A 27,717-nucleotide genomic window follows, 5' to 3' on the forward strand; every position below is an offset into this window, starting at 1 on the left:
GAGTATCAGCTTTGCTGATAAACTTCAGGGAGCCAAGAAGGACATTTTAATGCATTCCAGTAGGTGTTGAGAGACCAGAAGCTTAATAATAATAACAACAAGGAGGCACAAAAGTAACGATCACAATAAAACCTTTCAATTTCTGTTCAAAAATACCAGAACCACTAGAGACATAAAAGAATGAGACAAAATAGCAGGAGGAGTAATTTGACATTCTTCAATCCCATGGAAATGTCATGCACAGACCCTGCATATTCTCACGATAAACACGGTCAAAGTGTTCATTCTGTGCCACAGTCAGGTGGTTCTTCCAGTCCCCAGAGATACCTGGAACAACACAAGAGGGTGTGAAACCACTAGGTAACCACAAAAAGGATCCACTAAAATTACTTCAACTAAAATCAGGACCCCATTTCATCTTGCTCAGGACTTGCCCTTCCACTGGATGAAGCAAGGCAGCTGCCTCAGGTGGCTTTTTTAAGGAATAGCAGGACCTGCTCCCTGGCTGTTCTTCCCAGGCCCTCCCTCAACTGGTACCCCAAGAGTAGTTATGCTTCCATGTTGATGGCCTAGACTTACTTAGCTGCATTTTCCTAAAGCTTCACAAGTAAGAATGGGCAAATCTGTCAATTTTAGTTTTTCTCCTTTTCTCTCTTTTTTCAAATCTTAAATAACTGATGTTTCGCATGTAAGATTTACCTTCTGTTGTGTGGGCAGGGCGGTCTCTCCTCTTACCTGGCCAATCCCCTGGCAACGCCTCCTCAGGCGGGGTTGGGCAATTGGCTGAGGTAGGCGGAGACCTCCAGGTATCCAGCCTTGGGAGGGTGAAGCCAGCCTACATTATGTTAGCAGTTTCATTTTTGCACTGATCAGTTGTGCAGAAAATAGCACACAAATTTCAGAGAAGTGTGAATTTCAAAGAACTGTTGAGTTTCAGTACAGGAAAGTGTGAGCTGAGTAGGCTTACTCAATGTGAACTGAATCAAGTTTCTTCCCCACCACTACACTCTCTCTCCCTCTCTCTCTCTCTCTCTCTCTCTCTCTCTCTCTCTCTTACACAGACACACACACACACACACACACACACACTTTTCATAGGTTGCACAAGCCACGGCCTTTGTTTATCACAGGGTATTTTGTTACCTTTCCTCATGAGCTTTCCTTTTGTGTGATCAAAATAGGTATCTGGAAATTGAGTAAAGTTGGACATGTTGTTGTCCTTCATCTTGTGGAAGGAGGCATTTTCCACCACAGAGTCGATTTGCTGACTGTTCAGCTCTTTACCAATAAAATGACAAATCCTCTTCACACTTCCTTGTAGGTCCTGCAGAAGGAAAAAGCAAATGACCGAATTCTCATATTGACACTGCCACAGGGAGATTCTTGAGAAAGAAGAATACAGAGGCCATTCTTGCAGGGAGCATTTAGCAAGAATGATTCAAGGCTACCTCAAATTTGGTACAGGACCCAGGGAATACTGGAGACAGCTCTGAATTCGAAGATGTTGAATTAAGTACAGAACAGCAGATTGTAGGCTACACCTGGTCTGTTGTAGAACAAAGGAATGCCACCGCGCATGTAATATCAGGCTCTTTGGCCTTAAGTCATTTTTATTTTATTTTAAATATATTGGAGAAGAAGAAAGGAACTCTGAACTCAAAATAGAAATGTTGGAGAAATCAATTGAAAATGGACTATCAAACTGTTTCATTCCATCTGCTCATTCAAACCCCCTCTGTAGCACAGATTTGCTGTGAGCACTATTCACCTTAAAGGTAAAGGTACCCCTGCCCGTACGGGCCAGTCTTGACAGACTCTAGGGTTGTGCGCTCATCTCACTCTAGAGGCCAGGGGCCAGCACTGTCTGGAGACACTTCCGGGTCACGTGGCCAGCGTGATGACGCTGCTCCGGCGAACCGGCACCTGAGCAGCACACGGAAACGCCGTTTACCTTCCCGCTATAAAGTGGTACCTATTTATCTACTTGCACTTAAGGGTGCTTTCGAACTGCTAGGTGGGCAGGAGCTGGGACCGAACAACGGGAGCTCACCCCGCCGCGGGGATTCAAACCGCCGACCATACGATCGGCAAGTCCTAGGCGCTGAGGATTTACCCACAGCGTCACCCGCGTCCCTTAGTTCTCTGCAAAGGACACTTTCCTTTTTTAACACACATACTTTGTATATAAATAGATACATAAATTTCTTTGAAGTATGTTGCTAATATATTAACTGATGCATAAAGGTGCCTCTTCGGAAGTGTTATTATGTGTTTAAAGGATTATGCTGCAATCCTAACCACGTCTACTCAGAAGTAAATCCCACAAAATTCAGATATACTCATCCACAGGTATATGGTTTTAGGGGGCAGATTAAGGATGAAACCCTATCGTGATTTTTTCCCCTATAACATTTTAAAGACCAAAGGAACACATCAATCATTATTGTTCTTTTCACAAGGAAATAAATAATCTCTTCTGAAAATTGCTAGTGTTATCACTGCTCCACAGGTTGTTTTTTTAAGAGTGGAGAACCATTTGGATTTGACTGCCCGTTCTTACCACCTTAAATGTTCCTTTCAATAGTGAAATTAAATTTAAAAATCTTTTACATCCCCACCACCACCCAAGTTTTCTGCACTTACAGCATAACTAAACTGCCTCTCCTGACGTGAGAGAAACAAGACAGGATAGAAACTTTATAATAAATTTTGAAATCAAGGTAGCAAGAATTGCTTCAATCCTAATTCCACTTACCTGGTCGTGAGCCCCACTGAATTCAATAGGACTTACTTCTGAAAGGGCATGTTTAGGTTTGCAGTGACAGGTGGATTTGTGATGGGCCATTAGTCACACCATGAGCTTTGTCTCTAAGGTGTCCCAAGGCTCTTGGCTAAGAGGGCTACCTGTTTCGTTAATTTTGAAAGGGAACATGCAGGGAAGATGAACTGATTTGTAAATATCTGTAGATAGCTGCGATGGTAGTGTGTGTTAAAAATGCATATATTTCTGAATCAGCAAACAATGAAACAGAGCATAGACTTATGCAGAACCAAGCAACTGCAACTGGACAGAAAGCACCAGATAAAGGTGAGAATTACTTGGGAATTTGCACCTCTCTAACTCAGAATCACCTTGCCAATTGTAGAAGACTTTTTCAGAACAAAAAATAAAATAAAATGGCAAAATAATATGTCACATGACATACAGTTGGAGACACAACCTGGAAGTGTGAATATTGTCAAGGTTGGGCCAATACCTGCTGTAGTTCTTCATAGGTGATGATGAAGAAGTTGGATTTGTCCTTCATCTCCATCCAGCTTTTCACATGCTCAAACCAGGAACCATAAGACACTTGAAGAGCAAAGTGTAAAGAGCAAAGTAAACAGTTTCAGAGGCGAGAGGAAAGACATAAAGGATACACCAGTCAGGAACCTACAAAGGGCCTTTACTCACCCAATCGGGTAAAAGGTAGGTAACAGTTAAGTCCAGTCAAAGGCAACTATGGGGTGTGGCACTTATCTTGCTTCAGGCTGAGGGAGCTGGCGTTTGTCCACGGACAGCTTTCTGGGTCATGCAGCTAGCATGACTAAACCACTTCTCTACTTTACGATCTTTTAAGTGATAGTGTAATCTACAATCTATCATTGATCTGTAGGAGAAAACTGGATTCGATAGGGCTCACTCTAATTGACTTTGAAATCTCTGATCCCAAAGAAACATGGGAAATTATCAGGAAGACTCTCACAGAAAAAAGTGTGCTCGCCATGCTTGAGATTGCAAAGCACAGCACCTGCTCTCCTATCCACTTAAATCTCCCTTTGTGTAGAGATTTCCAAAAGGGATACATGACAAATCTGAAGAAACATGAATCGTGTAGGCTGTTTATGTTGGCCAGATTTAACATGTTTCCCTCGGTGGTAGTGAGAGGAAGATACTTAGCTATCCCAGAATCAGAGCGTCTCTGCAAATGCAGAAAACAGGAACCCGATACTCTAGAGCATATATTCTTTTCCTGTGATTTTGGCAGTTATGCCAGAAAACAATTATTTGAGGCCCTAAAATTTAATGGACAGATTTTTAAACAACCAACTGTTCAGGACCTGTTGGCGGACAGCGATGACCAAATTACTTTAATTGCGGCTGAATTTTTAAGTGCTGTCCATGATGAAAGAATGGGCCATGATAAAGAGACTTAGTGGTTTTTAATGGTAGGTGATGTTGCTGTGTTGTATTATATTATCTATGTACATCGATTTATTTCTTGGAGTTAAGAATAGGACTGGGATAAATTGTGTTCGCTGAGCCCGTATTTTATACAGTCTGTATATGATGTTTGTTTGTTAATGTGTGGTGTGCTATGCCTAATAAAGGATTTTGAATTGAATTGAAATTGACTAAACCACTTCTGGTGTAACAGGACACCATAACAGAAGCCAGAGTACACGGAAACACCGTTTACCTTCCCACCACAGTGGCACCTATTTACAGAAGCAGGGAACTTTCAATAACAACCAAATACAACTAAGCCTAGTACTACCTAGCGACTGGGTTGTCTAATGATTCTATTTACATAGACAAGAGATCTAATATTGTATACGACACTAGAGCCAGGGATTCATAATATCCTCTCCCTACATTTTGCAGCCATTCCAATTCCCCTTTTAATGACATTCATTACTTTTTAAAAGAAAATGAGGCGAGTACTGCGAGACCTTTTCCCATCCTACCCTCTCCCCACCTATCTCACTGGGAATTGTACTTCTCTGATACAACGAAAGGAAATGAGAGGAAAGAGCAGGAAAGAGCCTTGATAACATAGTGAACAGTGAGGTAGAACAAATGAGACAGGCTGATTTCCCCCTTTCCCTACCACTCCCACTCAGGAACTCCTCCATGAACTCTTCCAAAGTTCCAGGGTCCTCCACTATTTTTAAGCCCTTGCTGAAATGATAGTATGAGATCATCACATCTTTGGGATTACGCGTGGTATAGATAACCTGGAAGAGAGGGAGGGGACATATTTAGGGAAGGCAACAGAAGCAGCCCTAACTAGAGACGGACCGAGGAAGCTTAGTTGGGTCTCATGAAAAGGAAGCAAAGTCTTTGTTGTTTAATTTACTGTTGTTTTATTTGTTTCTTTCTTTGTTTATTAAATTTGTATACCATCCTTATACCCCCCAGAAGCTAGTAGGAATTAGTGTTTGGTAATGTGTGTTTTCTGCCACACCTCAGGCAGCAAACTGTCTTCCTCCATCCTTGATTTGGGCAGGGGTTATCTCCCCACCCTTTTTGGGTTAGATACTTGTCTTGACTAGGGCCATAGGTGGAGTGTTTGAAACACTGAGCAGGTCATTCTGCCTAACAGAGCCAAAAGAAGCTTTGATGTGTCAATTGTTCCTCTCTTACCTTGGCCTTGGAGTGCAGGAAGGACTTGGGGAAAATGTGGAAAGGCAGGTGAGATGTCAGGAGCCTGGGTGTAGGAGATTTCAAGGCAAGCTGTAGGCCCGGAATACTGTCAATCCAAGCTATCCGTTCCCACGTTGGTAAACTCTGAACCCAGGAGGGGTCCCCATCACGCCAGATTAAGCCCAGGATCTCCTGCATCCAATGGGTACCTAGAGGAATATTAGGTAGTCTTCTCAACCCCTCTTGATTCTGCAATAAACACATTTCCTTTATCTTGTTCCCTCTCCCCTTCCATGGCTCAATAGAACCAGTATGCCCCATGCAAAATCAACTGAAAGGATCAGAAAAAAATGGAATGATTTCTTGTGAACAGCAAGTTACTCAGCACCCTCCTACGCAGGCAAGATTCCAAAAATTCATGTCTAGTTTAACATGGTGAACCAAACTGAATGAACTATTTTGATGAGGGTGTAGCCAGTGAGGATATTACCAGTGTGACTAATCTATAGCAGACATATTACTTAGCTTTCTATATACAGTCAGCATTCATGGATGACTTGTTGCTCACACCTGCAGGAGGCACATCTCTAGAATCTTCCTGTTAAAATATAGCAGAACAGCTTTATACTTGGCCAAACATGTGATCCAGCTATTCCAGTATTGAAGAACAGATATTCCGCAAGAGGGCATAATTAAGCCTCAGATTTTTTAGGTGGCCCTCAATTTAAAGGAGAATACCACCTGATTTTGCTGCATTCAGTGATAAGAACATTGTCTGCTTAATCAGGAATCCAAAACAGCTTTATACTGAGGGGGGTGGGGAGGGATGAGGTGAGAGAAAATGGGAAACGAAATTATTGATTAAAGTTAGCTGTAGAAGTTTTGGATGGACTATCTGAAATTCTTGGACCTGTTTTCCTTAAGCATCTTTCTCTTAAGCAAGAGTGTATCTTCCTGATCTTTTTATAGGTCAGCTATACCTTAATTGTTGAGGTACCTCCGAGTAAGGAGGTTTAGCATGGTGGTGTTAAGAGAGTCCCCATTTCCAGGAGCTGTGTATCTAGAAAAACAAAAATCTATGATGCAAGCCACCCGCTTAGCTGTCCAGTGTTTTGAATCAGGAGTTTAAGATGCATTTGTCAGTTGCATGGCGCTCCTGGTAGAGTGGAATGTTACACACAGCCTTTAGACATGACAGAACCATAATAATTGGTTTTAAATGAAACTTTAATTTCGTGATCCGACTTGTCAAAAAAGAAAAAGAAAAAGGTGTGTCTTAACATACAAAGAGATATGAAGCATCAAAAATGGATGCAGGGAGAGATTAGCTATTTTATTGTTTAATGTTTCTGAAATAGGACATCATCATCTTTGAAACACCGTTTACTCCAAGTTTAAAATTACCTAAGTGCACCACTAACCTGACTTGGGGTAAGTGACACTCACTATATCATCATCCAACATTTGGAATTCATTTTCAACATAGCGGAGCGTTTCCTCTGAGTAGTAGTCCACTACAGGTAAACTGATTCCCTTGTATGTGAAAGAAGTCATTGATGACACTGAAAAACTGTAAAGATGTTATCATCATCACCATCACCACCATTAATTAAATTTGTATACAGCCAAAGATAACAGTGTGGTTCGCCACACAAAAATACAAAATACACAATAAAGCAAAAACAAAGCAGTAACCCCCTCTCACAAACACATTATTATTCATTAGAACATATTTATCAAGATATATGAGAGAGTGAGTTTTGATACCACATCCTTTGGGACCTTCAGGTAGGACCCCCTCACCTTTCGCATTGGGCAGCATTGTGGCTGGGCATCTGGGCCCTTGCAATGACCCAGCTTGTGGGCATAGGATTGAGACCCCCTTCTGCACCTGCCCCAGATGCGTCACACCTCTCGGCCAGTCTATGCCGGTGGGGGACGTGACCACAGGTGTTTTAAACTGCTTCGCGGCCAGGGGCTTCCTTCTCTCGCCTCCTCGCCGGGTCTCCCAACTCAACCGCCCCCTTTTCAAACTTTGGTATGCATGACCTTGCTATGGACAAATGTCAGCCGCCTTATTGTTGGGACCGGGTAGGAATATTTCCACTTGTAATTGCTTGTAAATACACATGTAATTGCTTGTGGACTAACTCTCACACTATGGTCATGGAATCAGAGTTTAAATGGCTATTTCACCAAAGCCACAAACGCAGCAAAAATCTGCATTAACTTATGGTCCTGTTACATTCCAAGAGCCTGAGAATTTGCATCAGGACCCCCCAAAGAATAAGTGTAAAAAAGTGAGGGCTTTTATGAACCAAAGAGGTATACATTTGGCTCTATGGGACTTGGAGGTTCTGAGTAACGATAAACCTTTGAAACAACCCCCCTCCTTTTATAGCCCCCAACCCACCTTAGAATTCAGCCTGTACCATACTTACAACCACTGGCTGCTTCTGATCTTTCCTTCTTCTGGTCTCTTCCTTTCCCTTGCTCTGCCAGCAGTATGGCAAGGTGAGATGAACTTGCTGCTCAAGGTGCTGTTTGATGCTCAGTTCCTGATTCACAACTTTTCATTCTGCTCTGTGAAACACTCCCACATAAGCTCACATAGTAGCAAAGCAAACATAAGGGGGGGGACCCAGGCCTTTGGCCAATTGAACATTATATGGCCTTTTAAATGTGTTTGTGGGAGGGGAGGTATTGGTTTGTTTTTGCTTTATGATGTGTTTATAGCCCTAAAGGATCCTCCAACCCACCTTAGAATTCAGCCTGTACCATACTTACAACCACTGGCTGCTTCTGATCTTTCCTTCTTCTGGTTTCTTCCTTTCCCTTGTTCTGCCAGCAGTATGGCAAGGTGAGATGAAGAATGTTCACAATGGCCTTTTACACCCAGTTAATGATTTACAGCATTTTATTCTTCTCTGTGGCTGAGAACATCCCAGAGGAAGCTTACATTGGAACAAAGCCGACAGACCCTATCTAAAAGACACAACTCCAAAGGAAAAGGGAATGGACAGGGAGGAGGAAGAAACAAAACTCAAGTGCCAGTTCAAGAGCAAAATGAGGCACTGGAGTGTCCCATCTCTCCCTCTGCCGCAGCCAATTATAGAATTTATTTGATTTAGCATTTAATTTTAAATCCGTGCATGTTCCATTCTGGAAATCAGACAGAGGGGAATCAGGCAATCGTTCTTTAAGGAAAGAAAAGGGAGCCTAACAGAAGGAAGCAGGAATTGTCTTCCTAGGTATACACGGAGTTTTCTTGAGGACTTTGCCATCTCACACAGGAAACCTCTACAGAAAGCCCAGAAGAACAAACTAGGACTGACAATTACAAAGAACACCCCCCGCCCCCTAAAGGTGGTTTTCATACATTGCATCATGACACGTAATCTGAGAGGTTGTTTGCAGACAATGCAGCCTTGGTAGCACATTCAGGGAAGCTCCACAGAAACTCAACAACTGTTATATCCAAGCCTGCATGAAGTCCGGCCTTGTCATCAGCCTGACGGAGACCAACACCTTGGGTCGGGATGTCGCCAGCACTCAATGCATCTGCATTGGTGGCTACATGCTTGAGGCGGTAGACCATTTTGTCCACCTAGGTTCCACCATAACCAGAAATCTCTCCATTGTTACTGAGCCAGACAAGCCTAATGGCAGCTCTGGCAACGGCTCACTTCTCCAAAAGGGTTTGGGAGAGAGAATGTGGGGCTAACCTCCAATACCAAGATGAAGATCAGGAGGATTTTGGGTACCAAATGGCAGGACAGAATTCCAAACAAAGATGTGTTCTCCCAAGCCCACATTCCCGGCATGCTTGCACTTTCTGTCTCAGTGATGTCTACGCTGGCTTGGTCGTGTGTCCCACAGAAGGGAAGATGGCAGGATCTCTATTGCCAGAGAAAGAAAGTTATCTAATGCTGTCTCTTCTCCAGTGTTCAAGGAGCTATCCATGTTGGTGACCATCAGTGACTCATGGAGGAGTGATTTTCACAGTTTGACTATACACTGCTTGAAGTACTTTCTTTTTCTCTGTCCTAAATCTTCCAACATTCAGCTTCATTGGATATCCACAAGTTCTAATGTTAAAGAGATGTGTGGTGATCGGATTGTACCCAGTACTCCAAGTGTGGTCACACCATAGATATGTGTAACAGCATTATGTTAGCAACAGCTTTGTTTTCATTCCTTTCCTAGTGGTTCCTAGCATGGAATCAGCCTTTCTCATGACTAGTGCACACTAGGTCAACCTCTTCCTTAAGCTATCGAAGATGACTCCAAGGTCTCGTTCTTGGTCCATCACCTCCAGTTCAGACCCCATGAGCATGTATGGGAAATTAAAACGTTTTGCTCCAAAATACATCACTTTACACTTCTTTACATTGACTTGCATTTGCCATTTTACTGCCCATTCACTCAGTTTGGAGAGGTCCTTTCAGAGCTCTTCGCAATCTCTTTTTGTTTTAACAACCCTGAACAATTTAGTGTCCTCAACAAAATCCTCACCACTCTCTCCTAACTCAAGATCTTTTATGAAAACGTTAAGAAGCACAGGTCACATACCAACTCCCAAGAAATGGGTCCTTTCTAAGGGAACTCCTCCCTCTTCTTCAAGGTGATGTTCTCCTTTCTCAGGACCTTCCTTCTTCCTTAAGGCAGGAGAGCTGTCATTGTGGGAGGGCCACCCAGTTATCATGTCCCTGAAACATACTATAGCATATAAACTTATCCTAAGATTATTTTCAAGTAACCTCATGTACTTCAATTTTCATGCTGTAAATATATATGGGCTCAGATATTCCAGAAAGAATGAATGTTTTGAAAATATCTCTCTTTTTTCAAGGTTTGCTGACATCCCCTGAAATTTCAGATATTCTTTTTCTTCCTTCTGTAAACATCACCAGTGGCTAGGTATGCAGAATATGTCTGTTGTGGTTTCACATTTTTGCAATCTTAAATTCAGTTCTCCATATTTCCACTTCATTTTGTGAATTTTTTAACATATTTTTTTCAAAGCACTTTCTTCTAATATAATGCACTTATATCCCCCCCAAAGTATGCCTTTTATGCACACTTTTGCCGTATATACACATTTTGTACACGTTATTTAGCTTAAGAGCTGCATTGCAAAATTCAGAGAAGTGCAAATTTCAGAGGTTGCCTATGTTTCACTTTGTAAACTTCAGAATGTGCAAAATGTGTAACTTCCACATGTGGTGGACTTGTGCACATGTATGCAAAGTTTGGGGACATGTTTTAGAGGTAATCAAGGATATTGTGGGCACTCCAGGCTAACCTGAATTTTCCCCTTGATACCCCTTGGTTAAAGAAGGTCGTATATAAATCACAATTTTTGAAAACTCATTCATTCATTATGAACGTATGGACTATGCAGCTACATGGTGATCATTCACGACTCATATCAAAATCAAACTTACGGCAGGCAAGTTCCTGCAAAATATGATTTTATCTGGATTTGATTGCATTCCCGGGCTTACTATTGACCATTCCTTTATGCTTCAATGGAATCATGATCTTATTATTCATAGCATTTTTTAAAATCTTTCTGCAGTAACCATTCTCCCACTTTTCTTTCTTAAGTTGTGAACCATATTATGCCAAACAGGAAAGCCACTGTTCATTTCTGGATCTCTCAAACATTTGTACGGTATGTAACAAAATATAATAATAATATATCACTGAACTTTCTGACAGTAAGAGCTGTTTGACAATGGAACAGACTCCCTTGGGAAGTAATGGGCTCTCCTTCCTTTGAGGTTTATAAGCAGAGGTTGGATAGCCATCTGTCATGGATGCTTTAGCTAAGATTCCAGCATTGCAGGGGGTTGCTCGGGATCCCTTCCAACTCTATGATTCTATATTATTCTTTGTGTGTTTAATATTTAAAGTTAGTGAAGTAATAACAATTACCATCTAATCTGATGACGTCACTAAATCCACTAAATCCAGTCTATTTACCTAATTGCACCACTGACCTGATTTGGGGTAAGTAACGTTCACTATATCATCATCCAACAGTTGGAATTCATTTTCCACATAGCTGAGTGTTTCTATTGAGTGCAGCTGTTGAGTAAAAAGGATCCCCTTGTATTTGAAATAAGTCATTGATGACACTGAAAAACTGAAGATGAGAGAGAAATTATGTCACATCCTTACGGACTTTCAGGTAGCTACCGTTTTAGAGCCAAACTCTGGGGATAGCTGGGGAGCAGGAGGAAGGGGAGAGTTCAGGAGGTGGCGATGGGCCATCAATAGATGCTCAAGTGGTGTCACCAGTCCGGGTGGTGACACCTGGCCAAGGAACTCAGTTATGAGTGCACATCATATCAGGCTTTCATCTCTCAGTCAGATCATGGGCACAAGTTGTAGCACAATTAACTCAAATCACCTCCACTTCCCATTAGGAAATAGGCCCAAATTGCATCCTCTCGCTCACTACCACTATGCATCAACTGAAGGGAAATCGCTTTAAACAAAGAAGAGAATGCAGCACCATAGTCACACCTGCCCAAAGCAAGGCACACACACACACACACCCCATCCACACACATGCATAACTGCTTCTGGGCCTACTCTCATAGGATGAGTTGGGGCTATTTACCTGAAGTGCAAAACAATCTTTGATCTTCCCTACTTCTGCCAATAGGAGGCCAGGTGAGGTGAACTTTTCCCTCAATTTGGAACCTTTGATACTCATTTATTGATTTAAAGCATTTCACATGTTCAGCAGTTGAAAACATTTCCCGAACAGCTATATATGACAGCAGTAAAGCAAAGCAAACAGTCCCCACCCACAGCCTTAAAATCTTGAAATACAATCTGAAAGGGGAAGGCGAAGGGTCGAGAGGGAGCAGGAAGAAAACCTGTTCGTAAAAATTTCAAAGATCTGAAACTGATAACCAGATTGCATGGGATCTATTTGGGAAGAAGAGAAGTGAAATGAAGCGGGTCTCTCGACAGACACACTACTCTCCCTTCTCTCTCACTGCTGCAAACAGGTGGAGGACTGCCGATAGCAGACAGTTCAGGGAGGAGAGGAGCCAGGAGGTGCAGCAGAGCTGGTGAATGGACCTACTGTCACTTTTATCTCCCTCTGCAGCAGTCATTTGTAGAATATTGAAGTTAATTTGAAACCTTCTGGAAACCATGGTACTGCCCCCCAATTAATGTAGAAGTGATCACACACACGTCGTGATTTATGATATATTTCCAGGTCAAATATTATGAAATCACTATCACGAAACATTTTTGGACCAGTGTACCAATACATTGCCCAGCCTGAGTCACAACCTGATTTGGCCTAAGCCTGGATCTCTTCCCCCATCGTTGCTGGGAAATTCCAGAATCAGACTGGAATTCAACTTGTATGCCAGCTGAGAATAGCTTTCCCCCCAGTCTATAGTCTGTTATATGCATCTTATCAGCTCCGTCTGGCTCACCAACCATGGCCGTCCCTGGCAGGGGTACCCTGACCAATGTAGTCCATGTAACTATGAAGCAAGAATACTGTAATGAGCTCTTTGTAGGGCTGCCCTTGAGTCTGCTTAGGAAGCTCCAGCTAGTGCAGAATGCTGTGACCAGATTGCTGCTGCCCAGACCAAGAGTAGGCTGGGATAGAGTGAGTCATTATGGTACCCCATTCTCTGGCAAATTGATGCATGCTGTGAGTTGCAAAAAGAAACGTGGCCAGACACAATCTCCCTGGGTTTGGGCAAAACCTGCTTTCAGCTTTTCCACTGTGGTGGAGACTAATTTGTCTCTGCTGATAAACTACAGGGAGCAAAGAGGGACATTTTGTTGCATTCCAGCATGTGTTAAATGAAAACACCATAATATCCAACATTTCCCAACCCAAATCCAGGACACACACATTCAGGTCTCCTTGGCCCAGCCTGCTGTCTTGGGCCCAGTGCCTTACTTTCACTGTCTCTCCTCCTTTGATGCTGCCATGACGATGCCAAGGCTGCTGCCACCACAAGACCTCAGTTGAGGCCCACCACAGCCACTGTTGTTCTTCCAGAAGCCAGCGCCACACTTCTGGAAGTGCAATTTGAAGTGCAGCCCAGCTTCTAGAAGAACGTCTGAAGCCACAGCAGGCCTCAATGGAGGACTTGCAGTCGAGGCCTTGCCTTCCTGCAGAAGAGGAGCCGGGGCACCTTCTGTTAAGCTGGGATCTCTTGCTCAAAGGAGGACAGTTGGCAGGTATGAAAACACACATGTAAATTTTTTTAATTTAGAACAACAGCACTATTCCAGATCAAGTATCTGTTTATTTAGCAGAAGGTACCCAAACCATATCAAACATAAGAATGTGAAGGTGGAGAACAGCAGGAACAATGTTCTGTGATTCTTCATTCCCAAGGAAAGGTCATATTCACACCATGCATGTTCTCCCAGTAAACATGGTCGAAGTATTCGTTCTGCACCACTATCAGGAGGTTCTTCCAGTCCCCGGAGATCCCTAGAACAAGACAAGAGCAAGTGGCAACCACAAAGCATTTCCCCTGAAATTGCTTCAACTTATATTAGAACTTTTCTTCCTCGTACTCCGGCATGTGGCAGCTCAGGTAGCTGATGTTAGGGGAAAAAACACATGCCCCCTAGGCTTTTGCTCTGAACCCCTCGCCAGCCATTCCCACCCTCCTGATCTGGCTTTCCAACAGCACTAATGCATGCATGTTGGGTACCTGGACCAGCTGGGTGTCTCATCCAGACATGTTTTCTTATTGCATCACAGAGATCTCCATTAACTGTGTGTCTGTTGCTCTGCCTGCTGAATTTCTGCTTGCATTCCAAATACTGTAGATGTGAAAGGCACAGAACCTGCCAAATCTAGCATAAACAATCCTTTTTTTAAGCATATTTTTTATTAACAGGCCAATCAAATCACATTGTTTCAAAACACATTAATTCCAAATTATACAGCCAAATTTTAAAATTTTGTTGGGGGTACCTGTCACGGGAAATGGGGTTGCTTGTGTGTAAATCTCCAGCCGTTCCAAACTACTTAGGTGTGGTTGTGTCTTTCCCTGACTGAGCAGCCCTTTGCGCTGCTGCTCAGTCGCTAGCAGAATCCGTGAGTGGGCGTCTCCTAAATTTCCTCAAGCATAAGAATTCCTTAACGGACAACCTTCGCCTCGCCTCTCTGCGCGGAAGCCTTCTGCGCAGAGTGGGCGTGCCGAGTGGTGGTCCTCCAACCTCCTCACTGACTTCACTGGAAGTCTCGGAGCCTCACCTCCGAGATGCTCTCTGCCTCTCCCTTCTTCCTGGTGTCACCTGGACTTCCTTCCCCAGATAACGTTCTCTCTCTTCCCTTACTCGTTCCCTCTCCTGCAGAATCTGGGAGCCTCGCCTCTCCCCTCTGCTCTGATGTCAGTTCCCTGACATCCACCTCCCTCCCAGGGCCCTCCAACCCCCCTGTCCTTTCCTCGGACGGTGATGCAGGAAACCCCCGGAAGGAACTCTCCCCTTCATCTGATGATTCAAACACCCCTCTCCATTTGCTGCTGTCTCTTCTCTCTCCCCAATCTCCCCAGTCGGATTCTTCTTCGGACAATTCCCCTTTCTCCTCTTCGGAGGCGGGAAAACCCTCAAACTCTTCCTCTTCATCGGTGGTGCCAAATTGCTCCCCCCAGAACCTCTCTGGTGGTTTGGGCTTTCTCGGATACCTGCTATGAAACTCCTCCTGCAGATACTCATCCCTAATCTCTTCTGCTGGGACCCATGCATTTTCCGCTACTGGCTCCCCCTCCCAAGCCACCAAATATTCCACTCGCCCCCCTCTCCACCTGGAATCGAGAATTTCAGCTGCATCGCCACTGAGTTCCCTTTCCTCCATCTGTGGATGCAAGGGTGTTTCACTTTGCTGACCCAGAAATTCCCTCCCCTCCCTGAACGGTGAGAGTAAGGACCTGTGGAACACGGGGTGCAGTTTCATGTGAGATGGCAATTTGAGCCTAAAGGCCACCGGATTAACTTGCTGGGCTACTTCGAACGGTCCCAGTCTCTTTGGCCGTAGCTTCTTGCACCCTCCTTTGAACAGTAACCCTTTGGTAGACAACCAAATGATGTCAGTTCCCTGACAGTACCCATACATCAAGCTCCGAACGAGGATCCAAACATCACTTCTATTACTGCTTTAATTAAACAGTTCTATCCAGTTCTGTCCAGATAGTCTCTTTATTACTTTCTTCATCTTCTTGTTGTTGTCATATATTCCTTTCTTTGCGATCTCTGATAATCTTCACAAGCAGGTTGAAAGCAAACATCGTCTGTGTGGGTTTTACACACTCCACAAGTCATATCTCATAGGGACAGCCGCCATTCCCCTCCTCCTTCAAAAGTTTATCTTCGGTCTGCCCTTTAGTTTTCCCAGGCTTGTCAGATATCTCAAAGAGGGCTCTGCCAGGATAAGATCGCATTACAATCATCATTCACATTCCAGTAATCCTGGTCCTCCTCCCCCCGTCTTTCTTAGACAAGCCTGTCTTGCGAGACGCCATTTAAAACCGCGTCATAGAATTTTTCCATTCTCCGATATTTACCGATCCTCTCTTTGATCTTTAATTCCCCCCCCACACACACAGTTTTTAAATTCCTGCTTGTGATAAATAAAATAGACAGTTGGAGACTGCTTGGGCAACATCTGGGAGAGGAGGTGCCTTAGAAAGTGTGCAAGACAGGGACATTCAGTCCAGACAACAGCTCTATATGGGAAAGACGGACCTGGAAACCATCTCTAAAGGTTGATAGTATGTAGACGAATGTGCCATCACTTCCTTCACCTCCTCGTCCTTTAGATTCCAATTGATTTATTTGTCCCGCACCGCCGCTCCGATCCCAGAGATCCATTAATCAGCAGTCTTATCTCCCGAACTTTGCTTGATGTATGTGCTTTAGCTTCTTTCCAATTATATATTTCCAATTATATTTTCGAGCTAAAGCGAACCAGCACACGCAGATTGGAGACAGCGTCAGGAAGAGCCGACTTCACCAAGGGCTGGTGCCAAGTGACTGGCACCCCCTTCTTTCGAATCCGGGGGTGCATCCTGACACAACATTTCTCATTTTTGAAATATTAAATTCAGTTCTCCATATTTCCAAATCAGTTTGTGAATTCTCTTGCACATTTTTACAAAGCGTTTCCCCCTAATATAATGCATTTCTATGTTTTTCCCCACTAAAGTATACATTTTATGCACACTTAGTCTAGTATATGCATTTTTGTACACATTACTTAGCTGAAGAAGTGCATTGCAAAATTCAGGGATTGCCTTTGTTTCACTTTGTGTACTTCAGAAAGTGAAAAACATGTAACTTTCACATGTGGTGGACTTATTCACGTGCGCAGAGTTTGGAACCAGGTTTTACAGGAAATGAAGGATATCTTGGGCAGACAGGTCTATTCAGATGTTCAACTTGTTTGCTGCCCATCTTTCTTTCTTTATAAATTTCTTGACATTTATTTGCTTGTTGCTCCTTGACTAATCATTATCCAGAGATGGAGAACAAACCGGACTTCCCCTTCATACCTCATTTACGAAGCTCCTATATATCACAATACAGTTGTACCTTGGAAATCGAACGGAATCCGTTCCAGAAGTCCGTTTTCGGAAACCAAGGCAAGGCATCCAATTGGTTTCCGATTGTGCAGGTGTGCCAGAAACAATAGAAGCTGTGCTGGATGTTTGGCATCCGAAAAAAGTTCAAAAACCAGAACACTCATTTCCCATTTTTGATTGTTCAGGAGCCAGAAGGTTCGGCTTCAGAGACATTTGGGATCCAAGGTATGACTGTATCTGAAAAACTCATTCATTTTTCATGGGTTCCCAGGGATAAAGCCAAAGCTTAGGACTATGCAGCTACATGGTGGTTGTTCATGACTTATGTCAAAAGCAAACTTATGGCTGACAGGTTTAGTGGACACTATGTCCACTAAATCCAAAATCTATTTACCTAATTGCAATACTGACCTGACTTGGAGTAAGTGACATTCACTATATCATCATCCAACACTTTGAAGTCGTTTTCCACATAGCTGAGTGTTTCCTCTGAGTACATTTCTGGAGAAAATGGGATCCCCTTGTATTTGAAATAAGGCATTGATGATACTGAAAAACTAAAGCTATGAGAGAGAGAGAGAGAGAGAGAGAGAGAGAGAGAGAGAGAGAGAGAGAGAGAGATTATGCCACATCCTTAGGGACATTCAGGTAGCTACTGTTCTAGAGCCAAATTCCGGGGATAACTGGGGGCAGGGGAGAGTTCAGGAAGTGGTGGTGGGCCATCAGTAGATGCTCAAGTGGTACCACCAGGTGTGGTGGGAAAAAATTCAAGAAACTCAATTCTGAATACATGTCATATCTGGCAGCGCTGGGTCAGATACTGGTCAGCACGAAGAGGCAGAGTCCGTTGTCAGTGAAATTAATGCTTTATTCAAGGAAATGGCAACTCAACAATTTTTCCAGGTCAGTCTTTCCCATATAGAGCTGTTGTCTGGACTGAATGTCCCTTTCTTGCACACTTTCTAAGGCACCTCCTCTCCCAGATGTTGCCCAAGCAGTCTCCAACTGTCTATGTTCATCTCTGGTCTCTTCTCTTCCCCTCCTCATGATCTTGCATGTTCTTTGAGCTCGGGATACAGGAGGAGCGTCTTGCAGCCAGAGAGGGCCATTTCCGTGATTCTTCAGCAGCTCATCATTCAGATCTGCTTCCCCAGGGCATTCCCAGCAGAAACTTAGGAGCTGATGAAACTGGTTCCTGCCAGTGGTGCAAAAATCACTGTGTGTACTTCTCACCCGCAGGATAAAGGCAATTTGGGGGGGAGGGGTGCACAATTAAGCTCCTTGCCAAGGGCACAAGGGAACCTAGTTACGCCACTGATTCACTGCATGGAACATCCTAGCAAAGCAGACCCCTCAGGCTCCCTACACAACGCCACGTCCTGTAACAGGCCTGGATCTCTCTGATATCCTGGGCTGCCTCAACCTGACTCAGCCTAAGCCTAGATCCCTGCCCCCACCGTCACTGGAATAGGCCTGAATCAGTCTGCAATTTAACTTGTGAAGAACTTTCCACCACTGGCTGCCTCTTCTCTTATTTTTCTTCTAGTCTTTGCTCTTCCCACTTTTCTTCAAGCAACATACCAGCTGAGAATAGCTTTTGCCCCAATCTATAGCATGTCCACTGTAGTTCATGCACTGGCACCCTTGAGGCTAAATTACTGTAATGTGTTCCTTGTGGGCCTGCCTCTGGGTCTGGTTCGGAAACTCCAGCTGCTGCATGATGCTGCAGCCATATTGCTAACAGGAGCTTCTGGTCGAGAACATGTGACACCACTGTTAAAACAGCTGCACTGCCTGCTCATCTGCTACTGAGCCAGGTTCAAGATACTTGCATTGATTTACAAAGGAGCATCTTCAGTTGTGCCCCATGTTGATGTGTCTCATTAGAAAACAAGAAACCGAGCTTTCAGTGTCATTGGCCTTGCCCTGTGGAACCCCTTGCCAACAGAGATTCAGTGGGAGCCTTCTGTACCACCTTTTAAACGCCTGCTTGAAAATTCTCTGTTTTGCTTGCCCAGTGCAGGCCATTAAGAGTACATTTCCAGCAAGGTCTGTTGCTGTTTGTTTTTACTTAATTTTTGTTTGCTTTCTAACTTGTTCTTAGCTTTTTGTGATTTTACTGTTTAGTTTTATGATACAGTGGTATATAAATATTTTTAGGAATGAACAGATAAATATTCATTTACCCAGTCTCTAACCTGTTATATAAATTTATTCATTTTACCCTGCTGCTTAGCATTCAGAGAGGAACTTTCATAAGAGCAGTTCATGCATTTGAGAAAAGAACACAAACAGGGAAGGTATCTGAGGATGTGCCCTCATATTGGAAGGTGCCAGGCATGTTATCATGGAAGAACACAATCATCTTGTGACGATTCCGTAGGCATCCTATCTTGAGCAGTGTGAGGAGTCCCTTTTGGCTGACGAGGTTGAAGGCCTTCATCAGGTCTATGAAGGCGATGTTCAAGGGGAGTCTCAGTCTCAGCATTTCTCCTGGAGCTGCTGCAGTGAGACTTCCAAGCTCTAAAGACACTTTGTGATTTGGTAAAAAAAATAAAGAACAACTGTACCATTCCTGATCAGGTATGTTTATTAGCACAGTGGTAGCAGAAACTAGCCAAACCATATGATACATAAGAATGTGGAGAAAAACAGGATCAACAATCTGTATACTTCATTCCCAAGGGAAAGTCATATTCACACCACGCATGTTCTCCCAGTAAACACGGTCAAAGCGTTCACTCTGTGCGACTGTCAGGTGGTTCTTCCAGTCCCCGCAGATCCCTAGAACAAGACAAGAGCAAGTGGCAACCACCAAGATGTTCACCTGAAATTACGTAAACTTAAATTGGGACATTTCTTCTTCGTCCTCAGCTGTGAGGCAGGCAACCCCTCAGGTAGCTGATGTTATTGATGTGTATTAATGGCCTGGAGAATCTGCAACCTGTTTTCAGGGAGTCCCCAGCATTATCCAGGTCCCAAAATTGTGCAGATACATCCTTGTTCTCCAGACTGCCTCTTTCAGAATAATTTCTTATTTTGATCTGGATACCAATGAAATAGATAGACTTAGATGGGATGTTGTACAGATAGGAAGATATACAATCCTGCGAACTGTACCCCCTTCTGGACCTGCAAACTGTGTTGACAGTCAGCTCTGACTCTACGATCTATTGACTGGTTGCTGATAGATTTTTTTTGTGTGGCATCAAACATCCACAGAAAAAGAAGAGGTTCTTCACCCCTAGCATGAGCATTATGGCTTTATTTACCTTTCCTCAAGAGTGTTGCTTTTGTATGATCAAAAATGTTGTCTGGTGTTAAGGAAAAGTTGGACATCTTGTTGTCCTTCATCTTGTTGAAAGAGGCATTTTCCACCACAGATTCAATTTGTTGGCTGTTCAGCTCCTTGCCAAGAAAATGACAGATCTTCTGCACGCTGCCTCGAAGGTCCTGCAGAAAGCAAAATCAAATGGCTGTGAATCCTCATGTGATGTAGAGAGCTTGCCCTTCATCAGGAGGCACACAGAGAGCATGAGTACCAGTATGCAATGCACACTGGGTAAGATGGATGCCTTTATCACCATGCAGAAGCCACTCTGTCTCCACCTCCCCTCAACCAGCACCACACCCAGGGGGCACCTGAGTTAGCAAGAGACATTACCTTTGAGGCAGAAAAGCAGGTTATTGGCACATCTGCTCTAATGTAGAAGAAAGGAAATGTACTCTGCACATGATATGCAGTGTATGTAGAGGTAGCAACAAATTTTGCACATGCTCAGAATCCCTTTCTAGCCAATATAAGTAGAATCTTTCAAAAAAGAAGGCAGCTTCATGTGTGAATAATATCAGAATTGGGGCTGCAGGTCAACACAGTTAAAATTAGACCTTTACCTGCCGTAGTTCTTCATAGGTGTTGAAGAAGATGTTGGCTCTGTCCTTCATCTCCACCCAGCCTTTCACATGGTCAAACCAGGAACCATAAGCCACTGGAAGAGCAAAGAGGAAGCAAGGGTGAAATGTAAGGAGTTATGGTGGGGAAGTAGAGAATGCTGTTGTAGACATAAACACCATTCAGGAACCTAGAAAATAACTGCATTTTCCCTTAAAAATAAAATCAGTAACACGAGACTTCAACGCTACCCTGGGTCCAATGCAACCTACTGACTGCTCTATGTACTGACATTTTCCACATACAAGAGAAGCAAAGCTTTGAATGAGTAGATGATCTTACGCTTTAATGGGCTTTCTCCATTAAGGTTTCTTTTTCTTTCTGCCAGCAGTGAGAATGTCTGCTATCATCGATTTTGATCTATTCTCTTGTTGGTGCCAATCTCACCCAGCTGTTAAGGACTTTCCTTAAGTTTCACCCTCTTCTCATTTTAGTGCCATTCTCGCCCATCTGAAAGGACGTTTATTGATTTTCTTTGAAAGCAAATAACAAATGTAGGAACCCCCCCCCCCATTTCTCCCCTTCTCCATGTATCCAACTGGGAATTACAGTTCTCTGATAGGACTTTAGAGTTACGTAAAAATAAATACTTTCTGGTGGTAGACATCACTGGTGCTGGGTCACAGCAAACAAGAGTGGCTGATTTGCCTCCTTCCATACCTTCCCCACTCAGGAAACTCTCCATTAACTCTTCCATAGTTCCATGGTCCTTCAATTCTTTAAAGCCTTTGATGAAGTGGTAGACTGAAACCATAGCATCTCTGGGGTCACGCAGAGTATAAACTACCTGTTACAAAGACAGGGCCACATTTAGGGAGAGCCCAGGCAGCCCTACCCTAACATTAGGCAGAGTGTGGCAGCAAACTGAAAGCACAATAAATAAAGCCTGACTTGGAAACAGGAGAAGCCTGCAGGGAGGACCTGGGCTGAGCATGCATGTGGACCATGGCCAGTTCAATTTCTCGAGCAATCATGAAACTGCTAAGGAGATTTCTGATATTCCTCCCTATCCTCTAGTACAAAATATGGTATCCTCCTAAAAATGAGCTGTGTCAAGTGTTTGTACTCCAATATCCCACACATCTGTGTGTCAGAAACTCAGAAGCCAAAGACAGGCTTGATGTGTCCGTCGTTCCTCTCTCACCTTGGCCTTGGAGTGGAGGAAGGACTTGGGGAAAAGCTTGAATGGCAGGTGAGTAGTCAGGATCCTGGGGGAAGGATTTTTCAAGGCAATCTGCAAATGATCGGCATACTCAATGCAGGGTGCCCTTTCCGTCAGTGGTACCTTCTGAACCCATGTGGGGTCCCCTTGACTCCGGATTAAGCTCAAGATCTCCGACATCCAATGAGTACCTAGGAGAAAGTCCACCAGTCAGAGGCTTCTTCTATAAAACCACTTGTACATTAATGTCTGGCCCTTGCTAAATCAAATGGAGAAACTTAAACAATTGAATGGATCTTTGTCCCCTGCTAGCTATTCAGCATCCTCCTATGCTGCAAGATTCCCCACATCAGGGATGGTATACTGTTGTGAAGTTGACTATATTATTTAGCTGGTTGTTGCGCAGATGACAACAGACTCAAATCTGCTTGATCAGGCCAATGGCCTATCCTGTCCAGCTTCCTGTTTCTCCCAAAAGCCTGTGGGAAACCAGAGAGCAGAAGATGAGCTCAAGAGCATTCTCCCCTCCTGTGGTTACCAGACAGTAGTATTTGGTAGCATTACTGCCTCAACTGTGGAGGCAGAGCACAGCCATCATGGCTAGTAGCCACTAATAGCCTGCTCCATGAATCTGTCTCCTCTTCTTATTTGCTCCATCATGCATCACTTTACACTTGTTTACATTGACTTGCCTTTGCCATTTTGCTGACCATGTATTTTTAGTGTCAGCAAACCTGGCCACCTCACTACTTGATCATTTATGAACAAATTAAAAAGCACAGGTCCCAATACCAACTCCCAAGAAATGGGTCCTTTCTGAGGGAATGCCTCCCTCTTCTTCAAAGTGATGTTCTCCTTTCTCAGGACCTCCCTTCTTCCTGACGGCAGGAGAGCTGTCATTGTGGGAAGGTCACCCAGCTACCACATCCCTGAAGGCCTCATCCACCACTTTCTCCGCCTCCTACTCTTTCTAGTTCTGCCACCTTGGCCTCAAGGGAAGGAACTTGTTCCCAGAGAACCAGAATCTCATGGCACCTCTGACATACACATGACTTCTGTGCCATGGGGAGATATTCATACAATTGGCAGAGGGTGCAAAACAATGCAAAACCCCCACACCCCTGCTGGTTTTGATGATTTGCTTCTTTTAATTTAGTAACCCATTGACTTTCCTGCTTGCTAGATTTCTCTTTTCTTGTGCGGTTCTTAGTCTAGCTTACTGTGGTTCCCTGAATTGTCCTGCTAGGTAGCTTTTCTATAGACTTCCTAGCCCTAGGATTTAGCTCCTGTGTTATGGGTTTTCACAGGATTTTTATCCTGGTGGAATGTCACCTTACTGTGACCTTGTCAATCCAAGTTGCTTTAATTCAATCATTAAGTTAAGTGCGTGTTAATTATGAGGACTATAACAGACAGATGGCATATTTGTCTATATACAATCAACATTTAGATATGGTTATCCTGACACAGCATCAGAGACAACTTTTGTAATATGGTGCCCTGAGCAAGGCCAAAAATTTCCCCTCCCCCCCAAAAAAATTATTTTCACAATAATACATTTAGGTACAGTTGCTTTTTTAATAAATCTTCTCAGTAGGTAACCAAATAAATATAGGTTTCATTATTATTGTGATTATGCACCCCCTCGGCTTGGCACCCCATGCAAGGAAATCACCCACACTGCCCATATCCAGCACCAAAAGCATTCCTAGTGACATGACAGAAGCATGCCATAACGCATAAGATTCTCCTGGGAATATTCTCAGTTCAGCTCACGAGCGCTGTAAATATCTGGGTTCAAATATCCCAGAAAGAAAGAAAGATTTGAAAATCTCTCTTATTTTTTTGCAAGGTTTCCGGACATCCCCATGAATTTCAAATGTTCTTTCACTTCTTTCCGTGAACATCAACAGTGGCTAGGGATGGTGTAATACGTCTATTTTGATTTCTCCTTTTTGCAATCTTACATTTAATTCTCCATATTTCCATGTCAGTTTCTGAATTTTCTTGCACATTTCTACAAAGCTTTTTCCCTTACCTTACTATAATAAATTTTTATTCACACACCCCCCCCCCACTAAAGTATGTATTTTATGCACACTATTCTAGTATATGCATTTTTGTACACATTACTTAGCTGAAGAAGTGCATTGCTAAATTCAGAGAATGTCTGTGTTTCACTTTGCGTACTTCAAAAAGTGAAAAACATGTAACTTTCACATGCGGTGGACAGGTCTATTCAGATATTCAACTTGTTTGCTGTCCACCTTCCTTATTTGTAAATTTCTTATAATTTATTTGTTTATTGCTCCTTGACTAATCGTTATCCATTGATGGAGAACTAACCTGACTTTTTCCCTTTATACCTGGTTGAAGAAGGTCTTATATATCGCAACATCTGAAAAACTAAACACATTCATTTTTCATGGGTTTCCAGAGATTAAGCCAAAATTTAGGACTATGCAGCTACTTGGTGGTTGTTCATGACTTATGTCAAAAGCATACTTATACCTGGCAGGTTTCGTAGATACTTTAAGTCTAAATCCAAAGTCTATTTACCTAATTGCAACACTGACCTGACTTGGGGTAAGTCACGTTCACTATATCATCATCTAACAGTTGAAAGTCATTTTCCAAATAGCTGAGTTTTTCCACTGAGTTATGCTGTTGAGTAAAAATGATGCCCTTGTATTTGAAAGTAGCCATTGATGACTCTGAAAAACTGAAGATGAGAGAGAGAGGGAGAGAGATTATGTCACATCCTTACGGAAAATTAAGGTAGCTACTGTTCTAGAGCCAAGCTCTGTGGATAGCTGGGGAGCAGGAGGAAGGGGAGAGTTCAGGAGTTGGTGATGGGCCATCAATAGATAGTTGAGTGGTACCACCAGGTGTGGTGGGGGGAAATCCAAGGAACTCACTTCTGAGTACATGTCATATCTATCAAGGCTGGGTCAGATACTGGTCAGCGCAAAGAGGAAAAGTCCGTTGTCAGTGAAATCAGTGGTTTATTCAAGGAAATGGCATACAACTTAGCAATACTTCCTGGTCAGTCTTTCTTTTATGGAGCTGTTGTCGGGACTGAATGTCCCTTTCTTCCACACTTTCTAAGGCTCCTCCTCTCCCGGATGTTACCCAAGCAGTCTCCAACTGTCTCTGCATATCTCTTGACTCTTCTCTGCCCTCCTCATGATCTTGCATGTTCTTTGAGATCGGGATACGGGAGGAGCTTCTTGCAGCCAGAAAGGGCCATTCCCATGATTCTTCAGCAGCTCCTTGACCCGCCCCCTTATCTGCTTCAGTCTGAACTGCTCGCTGTCATCACTTTTCCCTGCTCAGTAAACCTCAGCATCCTTCTCCTTCTCCCAATCCTCTCCTTCTGACCTCTCCTCAGTGTCCCACCACCAAACTCCTGACTCTGCGCCTTCAACTGGTGCCTCCCACCACACTGCAGCCAGCCAGATCCTGACAACAGCAGGCTTTCAAATCTCAATTTGATTATTGGCACATGTTTTCATACCATTAACTCAAATCACTTCCATTAGGAAATAGGTCCAAAGACATCCTCTAGAATGACTGCAACTATGTATCAACTACAGGAAAATCGGTTTACGCCATGTTCACACCTACCCAAAGCAAGGCACAAACCCCTCTGTACACACACACATGCACGACTGCTTCTGGGGCTACTCTCACACTGTTTACCTGAAGTGCAAAATAGTCTTTCCTCCTCCCTGCTTCTGCCAATAGGAGGCCAGGTGAGGCGAACTTTTGCCTGTATATGGAACCCTTGATACTCTTTTTTTTTGAATTTTTGAATTATTTTTTAATAGTTTTATTAAATACAAATTAGAAAACATACATATTCACAACAAAAGAAAATACAAGAGAAAAAGAAAATATAACTAACCAAGGAAAAAGAATTAGGGAATATTTTATCTCTTTTCATATTTACAGCTCTTTATACCTCTATAAAATGCTATTCACAATAAAGCAGTGAAATGAAAGATATCAGAAAAAAGAACAAAGAAAGAATAAAGAAGTAACGGAAAAAGATCATAAGTGAATTTTTTTAAAGTAGATAAGTACTCACAATACATAGCCGTTTCCCATCTATATTTATATTTAATTGTATAATTTCATCTTGTCCTTATCTACCTTAAATAATTTTTTTTAAAAAGGAAAAGAAAAGAAAAAAAGACTTCCACCGTTTGCCTCACGCATTTTTAATAATCCGTTCGTCAGAACCTCTGTCCTTCATATTTTTCCCTTTGGATATCCTTAATGTCTCACTTTGTATTTTTTATATTAGGAACCCTTGATACTCATGTATTGATTTAAAGCATTTCACTTGCTCAGTAGCTGAAAACATTTCCAGAACAGCTTTACGTAACAGCGGTAAACCAAGGGCAGAGCCAACAGTCCCCACTTTCAGCCTTAAAATCTCGAAAGACAATCCAAAAGGGAAGGGGGGGGGAACCCCATTTGTAAAACTTCAAACATCTGACACTGATGACGAGACTGCAAAAAATCTTTTTGGGAAGAAGAGAAGTGAAATGAAGCGGGTCTCTCAGCAGAGGCATTGCTCTCCCTTCTCTCTCAACAGGTGGAGGACTGCCAAGAGCAGACAGTTCAGGGAGGAAAGGAGCAGGGGGAGCAGGTCTCTCAGAAGAGCCAGTGGGTGGACCTGTTGTCCTGTCTTTCTTTCACTGCTACATTTATAGAATATAGCAGTCAATTTAAAACCCGTGCATGTTCTAATCTGGAAAAGGAAAGAGGGAATCAGAAGGAGGGAGAAGGAAATTAGGGGAGAGTTCTTCAAGGGGAGGAGAATGAGATTGGGAGGATCAGAAAGAACGTAAGCAAAGCTTGAATACAGGAAGGAAACAGGAGCAGTCTTTATAATTCAGCAGCTACTGGAGCATCCTGTGGGTCTGGGAAAGATACTTACTGTGTGAGGAAACCTTGCAAAGAGTCTGCAGTAATATCAGGAAGTAAGAAGTGTCGGAAACTTCAGCAGGTATATTTGGAGTACAACGACCCAGCATAGCATGAACTCCCTACATCGATAAAATGAAAGTGCCAATGAACTTTGGATGAAACCACTCCCAACCAGAGAGGGGAGTTTCTATTCCAGACCAAGCATGCCTCTTAAAGACACAGGCCATGCTCACTACAGTTGAGTCTGGAGCTTCCTTCTTTTCCTGGCTCACAGAGCAAGACTTAAACAATCAGTCAGGGGGGAATGTGTGTTCTCCCCTCCCCCCACCTCCCCAATTCATAGATGGGGAGGAGGTTCAATCTTGCTGGGAGAGGCACTTGTGAAGGAGCATTTTGCAGCCCTCCAGACCAGATCATCTGCTCACCAGCTGTTTTTCAAAGACTCAACTCTGCTCAGATCTGCTTCCCCAGCGCATTCCCTGCAGAGGCTTAGGGGGGTTGTGAAACAGGCCCCTGCTAGTGGTGCAAAAATCATGTACCAGACTATGGAGTGGATGACATATACCGTATTTGTCCATGTAATAGACAAAGTTTTTGTCCTCAAAACTAACCTTTAAAAAGGTTGCTTCCGCTAGGCTGAGATGGGAGCTGTGTTATTGGTGGCTGC

General features: G+C 43.3%; 1 protein-coding gene and 1 long non-coding RNA gene across 2 annotated transcripts; one reads left to right on the top strand and one right to left on the bottom strand.

Annotated features, from left to right (window-relative positions):
* Positions 1–114: 114 nt before the first annotated feature.
* Positions 115–27,336, bottom strand: LOC310711152 (uncharacterized protein). Its single transcript, XM_083512620.1, has 17 exons — positions 27,061–27,336; positions 24,689–24,826; positions 22,095–22,303; positions 21,611–21,737; positions 20,893–20,987; positions 20,271–20,451; positions 19,674–19,782; positions 17,410–17,561; positions 13,818–13,898; positions 13,567–13,570; positions 7,849–7,947; positions 6,854–6,977; positions 5,408–5,656; positions 4,872–4,998; positions 3,258–3,352; positions 1,144–1,324; positions 115–327 (listed from the first exon to the last, which is right to left on the bottom strand). Exons 1-17 carry the CDS (start codon positions 27,155–27,157, stop codon positions 218–220), a joined length of 2,178 nt encoding a protein of 725 aa, XP_083368746.1. The 5' UTR covers positions 27,158–27,336; the 3' UTR covers positions 115–217.
* LOC310711007 lies at positions 11,578–19,568 on the top strand. Its single transcript, XR_014528334.1, has 2 exons — positions 11,578–11,712; positions 17,749–19,568. It is a non-coding gene; the product is annotated as an uncharacterized lncRNA (long non-coding RNA).
* Positions 27,337–27,717: the final 381 nt, after the last annotated feature.

Source organism: Podarcis liolepis (genome assembly GCF_965112155.1).
Source record: "Podarcis liolepis genome assembly, chromosome: 7".
Taxonomy (NCBI): domain Eukaryota; kingdom Metazoa; phylum Chordata; class Lepidosauria; order Squamata; family Lacertidae; genus Podarcis; species Podarcis liolepis.

What these genes read in the sequence shown, in the direction of transcription:
- LOC310711152 (XM_083512620.1), bottom strand. Translation starts at nt 27,157, where the DNA reads ATGCTGGGTCGTTGTACTCCAAATATACCTGCTGAAGTTTCCGACACT. An exon ending in CCTATGAAGAACTACGGCAG is followed by an intron (nt 20,452 to 20,892) that starts GTAAAGGTCTAA and finishes TGCTTTCTGCAG; the next exon opens with GACCTTCGAGGCAGCGTGCA. An exon ending in CCTATGAAGAACTACAGCAG is followed by an intron (nt 1,325 to 3,257) that starts GTATTGGCCCAA and finishes TTCCTTCTGCAG; the next exon opens with GACCTACAAGGAAGTGTGAA.